Here is a 14,689-nt window from a genome sequence, read left to right as displayed (position 1 = left end):
TGGTTCAAACTGCATTCATAGCGCCTTATGAAATGAGGTCAAACTTTCATAATATTCAAATTCTTGTTCTTCAAAGATGGAGAAAGAAGTAAGCTGAAAGGAGCAAACAAGTAGCCAAATATTCCTGAGAAAGCTAAGTGTACCAATACTCTGAAGGAGTGAGAAAGCAAGTGTGTACATAGCCCAAATACTACACAGGGCAAATGACCAGTAACCTTGCTGTGAGAATGCCTGCCTACATACTAAAACTGTACTGACTTGAGTATTAACTTACATAGATGATGGCTGAAACTTGGAGATTCTATTTTTAATTATATCTTGGTTACTAATGGAATTTGATCTATATTTTCTTCTCTGTCAATCTAAGATGATGCTTTCCTTCCTTTCCATTGTGGGTTCAGGCATTGACAAAGCAGTCTCCCTCAGGAGTTTGAACCAACGGAGACTGGGAAAAACACAATACATTTAGAAGTGATGTAGAATTAGACATGTTTGGGAATGACGATAAGGGGAGATCACATTTTTAAAAAAAGTATTAGAAATGCCCTTATCTCTCTATCAAAATAATTAATCCAACTTCATCAAGGAGCGCTAGGGCAATGGCAAGGATCTGAATTAACTTAGGCTTTGTACTCACTGAAACAAAAGTGAAGCAGAGGCCAGCTCCCCTTTGTGCCAGCTGCTCTGTGTCAAGCCGAGGTTTTGCTAGCATCACTGACATGAGGGTTGGCAGAGCAGACTGCTCCTCCGTTGCCTCCTTTGCAGCACTGCCATCTAAACCATAGAGGGGCTGTTCTACTCGTCGCTGGAAAACAGTAAAGAAACATACAAATAACATGAAAAACATAATCTGATACTGCCCAAACATGTAACAGGTTAAAAACAGTTATCAAATATAAGATGAATGATTTTTTTTAAAAAGGCCTCTCTAAAAATAATTATGGAGAGCATACCAACATTATCATTGTATTATAACCTATCTAAAAATGTGACTATCTTACTCAAATTCTTTGACACTATATTTTAATGGTTCTATATTTATGAGAGTCTGAATTTACATGTTACTTTGTAGAATTCTACAAATCATCTTTATAATGCCCTCAACCCTACACAGGAAATATTATTTCTATCCTGTAGGTAAATGAAAATTAAGACACTGTCCCCGTGACTTTTCTTCTCTTTTCTTTTTTTTTTTTTTTTGAGATGGAGTTTCATTCTTGTTGCCCAGGCTGGAGTGCAGTAGCATGGTCTCTGCTCTCACTGCAACCTCTACCTCCTGGGTTCAAGCGATTCTCCTGTCTCAGCCTCCCAAGTAGCTGGGATTATAGGTGTCACCACGTCTGGCTAATTTTTTTTGTATTTTTAGTAGAGACAGGGTTTCACCACGTTGGCCAGGCTGGTCTCAAACTCCTGACCTCAGGTGATCCACCTGACTCAGCCTCCCAAAGTGCTGGGATTACAGCCATGAGCCACTGTGCCTGGTCTGTTCCGTGACTTTATAGGTGAAGCTTATTTCACTCTCAATTCTATTCTCACTATACTATATTTAGATGCAAAAATCTAAAATAAATACAAGCAAAACAAGTTCCACAGTATACTAAAAGGATAATACACCACAATTACACATAATTTACTCCAGAAACCTAAAAATGATTTGACATTAGCAAATCTACTAATGTAATTCATTACATTAACTTTAGGGAGGGATAAATTAAGATTCTTCCTGTTGGATACCAAAAAGGATAAACACACTGTTAGGCAACTCTTAAAAGACTAGAATTGGCTGGGCACGGTGGCTCATGCCTTGTGGCTCATGCCTATAATCCCAGCACTTTGGGAGGCTAAGGCAGGCGGATCACTTGAGGTCAGGAGTTCAAGACCAGCCTGGCCAACATGGTGAAACCCATCTCCACTAAAAATACAAAAATTAGCCAGGCGTGGTGGTGGGCACCTATAATCCAAGATACTCGAGAGGCTAAGGCAGAAGAATCGCTTAAACCCAGGAGGCGGAAGTTGCAGTGAGCCCAGATTGTGCCACTACACTAAGCCTGGGTAACAGAGCATGACTCCATCTCAAAAAGAAAAAAAAAAAAAAAAAGACTGGAATTATCCACTTTTAATGCAATGAAGAGTATGTTTTTCAAAAATCAACATAAAATATCATAACTAATGGTGCTAACACTGGAGACCTTTTCATTAAAGCTAGAAAACAAGACCAAAGTAACATATTCTCATATTAAACATTATAAAAGTTTTAGCCAATGTAAAAAAGAAAAAAAATGAGGTAAAAATATTAGAAATCAAAGATTTTTAGTGTCATTTTTGGATGATATAACTATTCACAAAGGAAACCAAATCAATGGAAAAATTACTATAACAATTAAAAGGAGTTCAGTAAGACGGACAAATACAAAATAAATACACTAAAATCGATAGCTTCCCCAACTGATTTTAATCAGAGCATGTAACAGAAGGAAAAGCAGATTCAAAGTAGCAAACAAAAATCTGTAAAATACTTGAAAGCAAACTTAAGAAACATGCAGAACACCTATGAAGACAAACTATACAGCTTCACAGATGAATATTAAAAATGATCTAAATTAAATGGTAATATCATGTTCCTGGGTTCAGATTCTACAAACATCAAATTTCTCTAAAACCCAAGTTTAAGGTTTTAATTTTGTTTTTGGCCTTTTTCTCTTCCAAGGGATAGTCTTATGGTGGTACAGTAGTCATCTAGGTTCTCTCTCATGCTTTCTTGGGCAGTTGTTTTTGTGGGATTTCACAATAAATTCTAAGGTTCACTTAAAAAAATAATCATAATCAGCCACATAATTTTTCAGAAAGAGTGTCAGGGAAACTTGATCAGATATCGAAACATACTACAATGTTACATTAACTAAAACAGTATCATACAGATATAGAAACAGACAGATTGACCAGTGGCACAGAATACAGAATTCAGAAACAGATCTATATAATATGGATATATAATTTGTGATTAATGTGCATTTCATATCAGTGGGAACTTATTAAAAAGATGGTAGGACATTTGCGCAGACATTAGAAAAAAAGGGAAAAATAGATTCCTACCTTTCATAACATATAAAAATTACAAGAAGAAAAAATAAACAAATGCTTTTAGAATTTTCTAGTTGTAAAGGATTTTTAAAACATGACATTAAAAATATAAACCATGGGCAGGGCACAGTGGCTCATGCCTGTAATCCCAGCACTTTGGGAGGCCAAGGTGGGCAAATTACTTGAGGTCAGGAGTTTAAGACTAGCCTGGCCAACATGGCAAAACCCTATCTCTACTAAAAATACAAAAATTTGCTGGGCATGGTGGCACGTGCCTGTAGTCCCAGTTACTCGGGAGGCTGAGGCATGAGAATCACTTGAATCCGGGAGGCAGAGGCTGCAGTGAGCCAAGATCACACCACTGCACTCCAGCCTGGGCAACACAGCAAGACCCTGTCTCAAAAGAAAAAAAAAATACACACATACACACACACACACACAAACACACACCATACAGGCATACACCATATGGGAACATCTAAGAATAAGAAAAATCCCATAAATCATAAAGGAAAAACACTGATAAATTTAACTACTTCAATTTTTTTACATCTGAATGGTAAAAGTCAACATAAAAAGAAAAGATTACAAACAAGCAAAAATATTTACAATATAACAAATCAATAATATAAATAATTTATTAAATCTTAACAAATAATGCTTTACCTATCAGTAAAACAAAAACCAAAAACACACAAATATTTCAAAAGAGACATATGCAAAGGACCTGAACAAGCATTAAAAGAGAAATCCAAAAGGCCATTAAACATATGATGTTTAATATATATAACTAATGAACAAATGCAAGTTAAAACAAGGTATTTTTCTTTATGCAAAGGTTACAATGATAAAATTCAGTATTAGCAGGGTGTGAAAAAATTGGTACTCTCAAACTGCTAATAACCTTCTAACAATTTATGTGATGACATTTTTAAATGATCATATTCTGACTTGGGAATTACAACTAGGGGATTTATCTGGGAAAAATTTGTAAGTTAAGAAGTATGTATAAGGACGTTCATTACACTATTTATAGAACACAAATGTTTACAAGATATTGGTTAAATAAAGTAATACAATGGAAATAAGAAAACCTATTATATAAACATACGTGTATATCTCAAAAAGTCCAGAAAAATTTGCCCACCATACTCTCTAATAACAGTTCTTTTGGAGGGAACTTTCTATTTCACCATTTCTGAATTGTTGAACTTTCCTAATCTGCATGAATAAAAGAAATAATTTTCCTTAATCAGGAATAGTTCTTTAACGTTTTCATGTCAAAAAATAAAAGTAAAATGATCCTGACAAAGAAATTTAGTTTTTGAATCTATGAATAGAGTCCTCCTCATGATCAACACTCCTACCCCACCAAATATAACAGTTTAAACTCAGGCTCTAGAACACCTGTGATATCCATTGATGACAACATTCTCACTGCATGGGAGAATGAGCTGCAACAGTAAAATTAAACCTTCTGCCATATATTCAATAAATACCTGCCAAGGATTGAAAGATTTAAAAACATTTATGTGAATATCCTACGTAGGCTATAGCCTTTCCTGTTTGAACCAACCTCTCCCTGGGGAAAAAAAAAAACAAACTATACAGATGGGATAAAATATGGGCGAACAATAACAACAAAAAACATTAAAAGCACTGAAGACTTGATTAAATATTAGGCATCTGCCAGGGCAAAATCTAAGGGAAATTAGGAACATCAGACAGGTAAAAGAAACACCAAAGCCACATATGACCTAAGGGCACCTGCAGATCTTGAATTTCCATTTTCAGGGCAACATCAAGCAGATAGTCACAGACCAAAGCCCAGCCCACCCAAGGGAGAGGGTTCAATAGGAAACCCTTCCCACTTCAAGCTGGGCCTCCAAAGAGCTACCTACATTCTCAAGGAAAGGGTAAACCAGAAGAAAAATTACCCCCACCCTCAGATGGCTGCAAGGAAGTTGCCTTGGCAGTGTAAGAGTTGGGGGTTCTCTTGAGAAATGTTGACACAATCCAAATCAATATTTCCCAGTAGCTGAAATAAAGCAAACAAAATAAGCAAACTACACAAAATATAAGCTATAAATGCACTAAAGTGGTATATAAAAGAGGTAAAATCTCTAGGTACTCGGAAGGAGCAAATAAAAATTTTCCCTGTAGTAATAAATCTTCATTCATCCTAGATCTTGAAGAAACCCCCCAAAAATTTTTCAAGAACAATGAGGAGTACACAGTTAAAATACAAAGCATAAAAGAAATAAAGCCATGAACAACAACTAAGAAAAACAAGAGACACCAGAAACAGATTCATAAAAGCTTCAGATGCTAGAATTATCAAACAGATTATAAAATAATTGTGTCTACCATATTTTAAAAAATAAAAGACAGGCTTGAAAATATCTGCAGAAAATGTAATTCTTTTTCTTCAAAAGGCAGTAACCAATTCAATAGGGCTAACAGCAAATTAGAAACAATAAAACAGGATCTGGGAACTGAAAGGCAAGAAGAAATTACCCATGATGGAGTATATAAAGACAAGAAGAACAAAAATACAAAAAAAGAAGTCAAAAGGCATGGTAATAAAATTATAAAGTATAATGTATGGTTAATTATAATTTCATAAGAGAAGGAAAAGAAGAACAAATCAGAGATAATATTCAAAGAGACAATGGCTAATTATTCAGAACTAATGAAAGACACCAACCCACAAATTCCAGAAGTCCAATAAATCACAAGCCAGAGAAATGAAATGACACATTATCATAAAACTACAGAACACCATAGCTAACAAGTTTTAAAGCAGTCAGGGGGAAAAAAGCAGATACCTTCAAAGAAACAACAGGCAAATGACAGCTGATTTCTTAAGAGTAACAATGGAGGGTTAGAACATGGTAATGAATTACTGCTCAATTGTGTTAAAAGAAAAAAAAAGCGAACCTAAAAACACACACAGCCAAAAATACCTTTCAGGAATAAGAGCAAAATAAAGTTATTTCAGTAAACAAAAACCTAGAGAGTTAATCCCTAACAGATATATTCTAGAAGAATACTAATGGAATACTTAGGCAGAAGGAAAGTGACCCCAGGTGGAAGGTGTAGGATGCAAAAAGGAAAGAAGTACAAAGAGGTAAATACACAGATAAACCTAAACGAACACTGATAGCATTAAACAATAATATTTTATGAGACCAAAAAAAGGCAAAATAAAAACATACACCACTACCACCAAATCAGTAGCAGAGTAAACAGTTAGTGTCCTGAGGACATGATTTTATTTGGTAGAGGATAAAGATACAACTGACTTCAAATTTTGGCATGTGGTAATTTATTTTTGGGGGGGGGTTATTTGAAACGGGATCTCACTTTATGCTCCAGGATGGAGTGCAGTAGTGTGATCATGGCTCACTCCAGCCTCGACCTCCTAAGCTCAAGGAATCCTCCCACCTCAGCCACCTGAGTAGCTGGGACTATAAGGTGCATGCCACCATGCCTGGCTAATTTTAAATGTTTGTTTGTTTCTGAGACGGAGTCTCGCACTGTCACCAGGGCTAGAGTGCAGTGGCGCGATCTCGGTTCACTGCAAGCTCTACCTCCCGGGTTCAAGAGATTCTCCTGCCTCAGCCTTCTGAGTGGCTGGGATTACAAGCACCTGCCACCAAGCCCAGCTAAGTTTTTGTATTTTTAGTAGAGGTATGGGTTCATCATGTTGGCCAGGCTGGTCTCGAACTCCTGACCTCATGATTTGCCTGCCTTGTAGAGACAGGGGTCTCACTATATTGCTTAGGTTGGTCTCGAACTCCTCAGCTGGAGTAATCCTCCCACGAGGGTTCCCAGGTCTCCCAAAGTGCAAGGATTACACGCATGAGCCACCATGCCTGGCCGTAAGTGGTACTTTCTAAGAGAAACACCAAAGACAGCCTAGCTACTAGTAGAAAAGGAAAATAGAAAATGACTTAAAAAAAAATTCAATCTAAATGAAGGCAAGAAATTAAAGAAAAAGGAACACAGAAGAGGCAGGATAAATAAAAAACACATTAAACAATGATATATCTAAACTTAATAGAGTGGTAATTATAATGAATGTAAATAGGATAATAGAAAAATTTTAGACTTAAGAGAAAAAAATCTAATTACATGGTATTTGCCAAAGAAAGAAAACATAATAATGCAAAGTTGACAATATTAAGAATGGAAATAGTTATACCTCACAATGGTTTGGATATATTAAACATCAGATAAACCACATTTCAAGCAAAGGGCTTCAGCCAGGCTCGGAGGCTCACACCTGTAATCCCAATACTTTGGGAGGCCGAGGCAGGCGGATCACTTGATGCCAGGAGTTCTAGACCAGCCTGGCCAACACAGAGAAACCCCAACTAAAAATACAAAAAGGTTATCTGGGCTTGGTGACACATGCCTGTAATCCCAGGTACTTGGGAGGCTGAGGCACAAGAATCACTTGAACCCAGGAGGCGGAGGTTGTAGTGAGCTGAGATTGTGCACTGCACTCCAGCCGAGGCAACAGAGCGAGAACCTGTCTCAAAAATAAAAATTAAAATTGAAAAATAAAGCAAAGAGCTTTAAAGAGATGAAGAGAATCATAATACATATAACAAAATTTAATATAAATATAAGAAACAGACAACTTCCACAATCACAGCGAGAGATACGAATATACTCACCGCTCTTAATAATTGATAGAACAGCCAAAAATAAAAATTCGTAAGATTTAAACACTGAGTTTACTTACTGGCAAAACTAAACTATTTTGTTTATGGATTCATACATGGATAGTTTAAACTACATGAAAACGAAAATGATTACCACAAAAACTAGCCGAGTGATCACTTCTAGGGTAGTGGGAGTTGTGATCAGGGAACCGCATGTAGGTTTCCAGCTGCTGGAAATAGTTTACCTCCCTATGTAACAATTACACAGAGTTAACTTTATAGTGATTTTCTGGGAGCTTTTTTTGTGAAGGATCAGACAGAAATATATTAGGTTTCGCAGGCCACGTCAGTCTCTGTCACATATCCTTCGTTTCTAAAACCTTTTAAACATCTAAAAATCACTTTGAGCTTGCCAAGTGCGGTGGCTCACGCTTGTAACTCCAGCACTTTGGGAGGCCAAGGCGGGTGGATTACTTGAGGTCAGGAGTTCGCGGCCAGCCTGGCCAACATGGCGAAACCTCATCTCTACTAAAAATACAAAAATTAGACAGGCGTAGTGGTGCACGGCTGTAATCCCAGCTACTCAGGAGGCTGAGGCAGGAGAATCGCTTGAACCCAAGAGGCTGAGGTTGCAGTGAGCCAACACTGCGCCACTGCACTCTAGCCTGGGAGAGAGAGTGAGACTCTGTCTCCAAAAATAAAATAAATTAAAATGAAATAAATTTAAAAAAATAAAAATCATTCCTAGCTAGCCAGCTGTGACCTGTCTTTTGCCAACTCCTGTATAAAAACTTTCATGTTTTACATACTTTCTGTATTTTTTATATTTAACACAAATACAAAATAATCTTTTACAGGAAAAAAGGTGAAAATAATTTTTTATCCATCTATTCTTCCCTGTCAGCACAATTTTGAACACCTATTGTGTCCCAAGCACTGTTTTGGATGCTGGACACTGAAAATGAAATGAGACATTATTGCTTACATGTCAAGTGGGGGAAATTAGTTTAAAAATTACACCTTTATGTAACAAGAGACAGCAGTAAACGAAGCAAAGCAAAATCTCCTTTCTTATGAGATTAACATTCTAGGCCGGGTGCAGTGGCTCACGCCTGTAATCCCAACACTTTGGGAGGCCGAGGTGGTCAGATCACAAGGTCAAGAGATCAAGACCATCCCAACCAAGATGGTGAAACCCTGCCTCTACTAAAAATACAAAAAATTAGCTGGGCGTGGTGGCGCATGCCTGTAGTCCCAGCTACTCGGGAGGCTGAGGCAGGAGAATTGCTTGAGACCGGAAGGCAGAGGTTGCAGTGAGCCAAGATCGCACCCCACTGTACTCCAGCCTGGGCAACAAGAGCGAAACTCCGTCTCAAAAAAAAAAAAAAAAAAATTATAGTGGGAAGACGGGCAATTAACTAATTATAGAGTTGAAAATTAAAATATATAAATCATTAAATGAAAATTAAACTTATAACACACCAATGACAATAAATGACCTACAAAATAGACAATGAAATGGATAAACCTCACAAAAGTAACATGCAACAAAAGGAGCCAGACACAAAAGTATACACTGAATGTCTTTTATGCAAGATACAAAAAAAATTCATCTATATTGTTAGAGGTCAGGCTAGTGGCTACCCACAGTGGCAGGGAGGGGGTAACTGAAAGGGAACTCAGGGGGACTTCTGCAGCACTGGTAATATTTCTTGTGCTTGTAGAGTTTGTGAAAATTCATGTGAACTGTAGACTTACAATGTGTACTCCTCTGTATATATAAATATAAATCAACAAAAAATTTAAGTATATATTAAAATGTATGGGTGTGTCAGGTACCAATAACAAGAATTAAAATAAAGTACAGTTAGGAACAAAGTGACAAGGTATGAGGGACTGCTATTTTAGAGAAGCTGGCTAACGGAGACCGCTCGGCTAAGGTCATTTTTGAGCAACAACCTGAAGAAGAGATTGCTGATATCTGAGAAAAGAATGTTCCTGAAGAGGGAATAACAAGTACAAAGACTCTGAAGCAAAAGCATTCTTCACAGAGCTCAAGGAGGCCAGTGTGGCTGCAGTGGCATGAAGGAGAGGGAGAATGGCTGCAGATGTCAGAATCGGGTGGACGGTGGGGAGCACAGATCACGCAAGAGCTTTTAGGTCACATGAAGACTTCAGTCTAGGAAGTGTTGAGCAGAGGAGTGCTAGGATGTGTCTGAACATTTTAACACTTACTCGGGCTATTACATTCAGACTAGGTGAAACAAGGGCAAAAACAGGGAGACTACTTTGAAAGCTAATACAGTGAACTGGAAAAATAGAAAAGTGGTCATATTCTAATACATTTTAAAGGAAAACCAGGATTTTCTGATGGATTACATTTGGGGCATGAGGTTGTGACCTGAAAAACCAGATGGTGTTACCTGTCATTTACCAGGACAAGGCAGATTACAGGAAGAGCAGTTCAATGTTATTGTTATGGTAGGGCAGGGAAAGCAAGAGTTCGTTTTTGGACATGCTCAAGCAGTACAAGTGGAAATGTCAAGTAGACAGCTGGATACATAATTATTGGGGAGACCAGACCCATGTGAAGGGCTAGCAAGTTCATTCATCTCAAAGGCAGATGGATGTGGGTACTGATGCAAGGAGCTTGGCAAATCTGCGGTAGGAGCATGTGGAAATGCTCTTCTGATCGTTTCTATTTTCTCAGTAACATAAAAAAGGAAGGCCATCAGTTAGTAGAAGAATTGCTGGAGATTTGCAGGAGATGACAAAAACAGGACATATTCATGGAGGAAAGGGAACTAAGTAGAAATACAGTAGGACTGGCAGGCAGTGAGAGGTACACATGAGGCCAGTGCTCATGACCTGAAGATCAGTCAGTCACCTTGGCGTGTGTGTTTTCCTCCAACCATGCTGAGTAGCCTAGAGGCAAGCAAGGAAAAGGTGGAGGATTAAGCTTTGGTTCCTATTTTAACACCTCATCTATACTCAGATTTGCATGATGATGAGGCTCAGCCACATTCATATAGCTGGCAAAAATATCTACAGATTATTGCGTTCATCTCTTTTGTCTTCAGGTAAGATTCAACCTAAACTGACACATGAGAGATGGGTGGTCACACCATTAAAAACCAAATGAAAAGGGGATTTCCGGAAGAAAAGAGTGATACACAACACTGACAAATTCTATAAAACATATCTGTCCCAAATAGATAATCTGCAATCTCATTTAATGTCTGTTAGACTTTAACTGGTTTGAAACTTAAGAAAAACAGAGACACAGGCCTCTTCAACAGTTATCTAACAAACCTCAACCTGCCCAAATTGGCTCTATCATCAAACATTTCTAACATTTTAAACTATGGCAAGGATGGTCTGACACAATGGCTAATGCCTGTAATCTCAACACTTTGGGAGGTGGAGGCGGGCAGATCACATGATCTCAGGAGTTTGAGACCAGCCTGGGCAACATGGTGAAACCACGCCTCTACAAAGAAATAAAAAAATTAGCCGGGCGTAGTGGTACATGCCTGTAGTATGAGCTACTCAGGAGGATGAGTTGGGAGAATCACTTGAGCCCAGGAGGCGGAGGTTGCAGTGAGTCATGATCGCACCACTGCACTCTAGCCTGGATGACAAAGCGAGACTGTCTCAGAAAAAAGAAAAGAAAATTACATATATATGGCAAGGATGACACAGTAATAGCCAAAACTTCTTAGTTGTTTTCATAAGTTTAACTTATGTTTTCATAAGTGCTTCAATAATTACAATAATCCTAATGAATGAAGGTTTTTATGAGACAGTAGAGGGGGAGGAAGTAGATTTTAAAATACTTTAACAATACAGAAGCCTAAATTGCCTGGGAAATGAGTACTATTACACAACTCTACCAAGGCAACGAAAAACAACTTCCTAAAAATCAGTGATCTAAAATAAAAACTTCTGTCCCAGAGACCCTGTCTCCCAAGATCCCACCTGAGGCAATACCTAAGGCATCAGGGGATAGAGCACACTCTTGAGTAAGAAGTCTTACACAGTATCAACAAATAATGCGAAGACACCGGAGCAAATAAACATACTCCTACATTGGCTTACTCAGGAATTCTCAACCTCGGCACCACTGATATTTTGGACGAGGTAATTTTTTTTTTGCAGGGAGGCTGTCCTAACATTACAGAATGTTTACCAGCATCCCTGACTTCTGCCCAGTAGATGCCTATAGTGTCATCCCCATACCTTTGAGCTGTGACAACCAATAATGACTCCAGTTATTGACAAATGTCCCTGAGGGGCAAAACTGCCACCAACTGAGAACCACTAACTTAGGTATGTTTTTAAGACCTTCAGATCTCTCTTACAGGCTGGAAACAAACCTATCACAAATCTGTATAGCATTAGTTTTTCTAGTACATTACTGAGTAAGCTCTGGAGAAAACTCAATTATGCCAGAAGCTGGTCAAATTTTAAAATTAAAAAACCCTACAGGAACATACAAATTTGGCAAGGGAAAAAACCTAATGTTTCGATTGGAATCAATTCTTTGACAGACTACTGAGCTGTAGGATTAGAGGTAATTTATTATATAGAGATAATAGGATTGGCTCTTCTGTAAAAAGCTAATTTACTGATACAGATTTGAATCTAAGTAAGGGATTCATAGGTAAAACTATGAACTCTTCTCCCTAATGCTTCATTCCCTGTGGGTAATTAATGAAAGAGAAACTTTGCTTGAGTGTTTCTGGGCATCTTGTCTCCTACAACAGGTGTCAAATTTCTCCAGGTGAATGCTTACCGGTAAGGGATTGGATAAGGAATGTTGCGGTGAGGATCGTGCAACTGGTGGAACACTTCTGCCAGGGCTGGTTCCTGGCCCGCTTCCCCCAGCAAACTGGCCAACAGGGAAAAACGGATATGAATAATTCAAAACAGTACTATGCTTCAGATAAGGAGAGTAAAAGATTAATACACAAACAGATCTTAATTATATGGCCCCTTTAAGTTAATACATCTTACTCTAGAGAGAAAATGCCACACAAGTCAAATTCTGCTAACTTTTTAATGAGATTTTTAAGAAGGAGCTCCAGCAGAAATATACCAAGATATAAAGAAAACATGGCTAGAAAGCTGAAGGTATACATGATTTTGAAAGGACATGAGAGAAGAATGTTTTCCCTTCTTGTCTCAAAATACACGAAGCAGAAATGCAGTGGTGCAGTGGATGTTAGTGTCTTTAGTAACCACTAACGATGGGTCAGGGAACTCACTACATGTTCCACTGGACTAAAGGGAGGAGGACAAAAGAAGAGTCCAAGTCATTCCACCTCAATCTTCGTAAGACACAAAACCTCGTCTGGCCAAGAGAAAAATCACCTCATTTGTGAATTCTTACATCATCACAGACAAGACACATAATAAATTTAAATTTAGGAAGGCAGCAGCAGTTTTCTCTTACTGAGAGATGGGGCAGCATTAACTGATGAAGATGGGGAGAAAGGGAAGAAGAGTACAGTAAAGGCAAAACATTACTTTCTTTCTTTCTTTTTTTGGGGGTTGGGGGAGACAGGGTCTCACTGTCACCCAGGCTGCAGTGCAGATCATGGCTCACTGCAGCCTCAACTTCTCAGGCTCAAGTGATCCTCCCACCTCAGCCTCCCAGGCAGCCAGGACTACAGGTGTGTGCCACCACACCTGGCTAATTTTTCTATTTTTTTGTAGAGACAGGGTTTCCCCATGTTGCCCAGATTGGTCTCGAACTCCTGGGTTCCAGCGATCCTCCCATCTCGGCCTCCCAAAGTGCTGGGATTACAAGCATAAGCCACGTCGCCTGGCCAAAATATTACTTTCTAAAGCCTCAAATGAACACAAGGATTCAGGTTTTTTAAAAAAAATCACTACAGAGTTTGGTTTTTTGTTTGGTTTTTTTTGTTGTTTGTTTTTTCAAAAAATGTAACTTACCTCAAAGTAATCACTAATTTTATGTCCCCTAGGAGTGCCTTTCCCTGAAAATGAAACCAAAGTAAATACAGTTTTTCCAATACACATATAAACCATCATTCACTAAAATGTACTATACATTCAGTAACTACATACATTGCTATAAACCCAAGCGTCACCTTTACTTGTAACAAATGAGCCAAAATACCTTAGCCTAAGAACAGACTATTTCCTCCATAAAATAAAGGACTGAACAAGCAGTGAAAGGAAGAATTTTTCACAGCTTTAAGATTCAGTAATTTTTCTTGTCACTTTGGGAGAATTTTGCTCCCAAAGACAAAATGAACTATCTGCAGATTTTAAAAGATAAGAAGGATGCAACAAGACTGGGCTTTCTATTCCTTAGAATGGGAGAAAAAAAAGCCAAGCCATTTTTTCTTTCTTTGATTATATAAAGATATTTGGCATTATAACCATCATGTTTACAGATTTATCCCAGTGGGTTCCAATATTCAACTAAACAACTGCCATGGAAGATCTGCAGGCAGAAAGGACAGTAATGTAAATGAAGCAGTTCCAGCTGGCTGTCATTAACAAATCACTGATCTAACACAAGTTAAGAGTTAAAACTCTGACATAACCTCTTTTTTGTACAATATATGCTTGGTGTAAAGAAAAACCTGTGGTTAAGAAGATTGTTAGCTTACAACAGGGAAAACAAAGAGTCCCCGAAGAACTAACACTGTTTTGTCAGGTGTATATCAAATGGCAAGTCTGTAATAAACAGTCTGATATTCCCTTAAGATACACAAACCGCCTTTATCAGGAATCCCTGTGTACAAACTAATTATTTAGTTTGAGTTAGAAAATTCTATCTAAGTACATTAGAATTGAGTACTTTTGTTGATATGAAATTATTACTACCTTGGCTAGTTTCATATGGTTCAGCTTTTCTTTTCCGATTTCGCTGGTCATTCTGCTTTTTCTCGGGAGTCTGT

General features: G+C 38.0%; 1 protein-coding gene across 9 annotated transcripts in view; it reads right to left on the bottom strand.

The window, feature by feature from the left end:
* The window catches only part of LOC105483058 (tousled like kinase 2), a 142,648-nt gene that overhangs the window by 77,742 nt on the left and 50,217 nt on the right, over window positions 1-14,689 (bottom strand). For 4 of the 9 annotated variants that reach the window (XM_011743629.3, XM_011743634.2, XM_011743628.3 and 1 more), the window contains exons 4-7: window positions 14,616-14,685; window positions 13,713-13,756; window positions 12,550-12,645; window positions 638-805 (exon numbers count right to left, since the gene is read on the bottom strand). In XM_011743629.3, coding sequence (XP_011741931.1) covers window positions 638-805; window positions 12,550-12,645; window positions 13,713-13,756; window positions 14,616-14,685 — 378 coding nt within the window. The remainder of the gene's footprint in view (window positions 1-637; window positions 806-12,549; window positions 12,646-13,712; window positions 13,757-14,615; window positions 14,686-14,689) is intronic. The other 5 variants (XM_071083390.1, XM_011743630.3, XM_071083388.1 and 2 more) reach the window with 2 other exon arrangements.

The sequence above is a fragment of the Macaca nemestrina genome, chromosome 17 (genome assembly GCF_043159975.1).
Source record: "Macaca nemestrina isolate mMacNem1 chromosome 17, mMacNem.hap1, whole genome shotgun sequence".
Taxonomy (NCBI): domain Eukaryota; kingdom Metazoa; phylum Chordata; class Mammalia; order Primates; family Cercopithecidae; genus Macaca; species Macaca nemestrina.
Note: the sequence above shows the minus strand (reverse complement) of the source record. Positions and strands in the feature narration are given on the sequence as shown.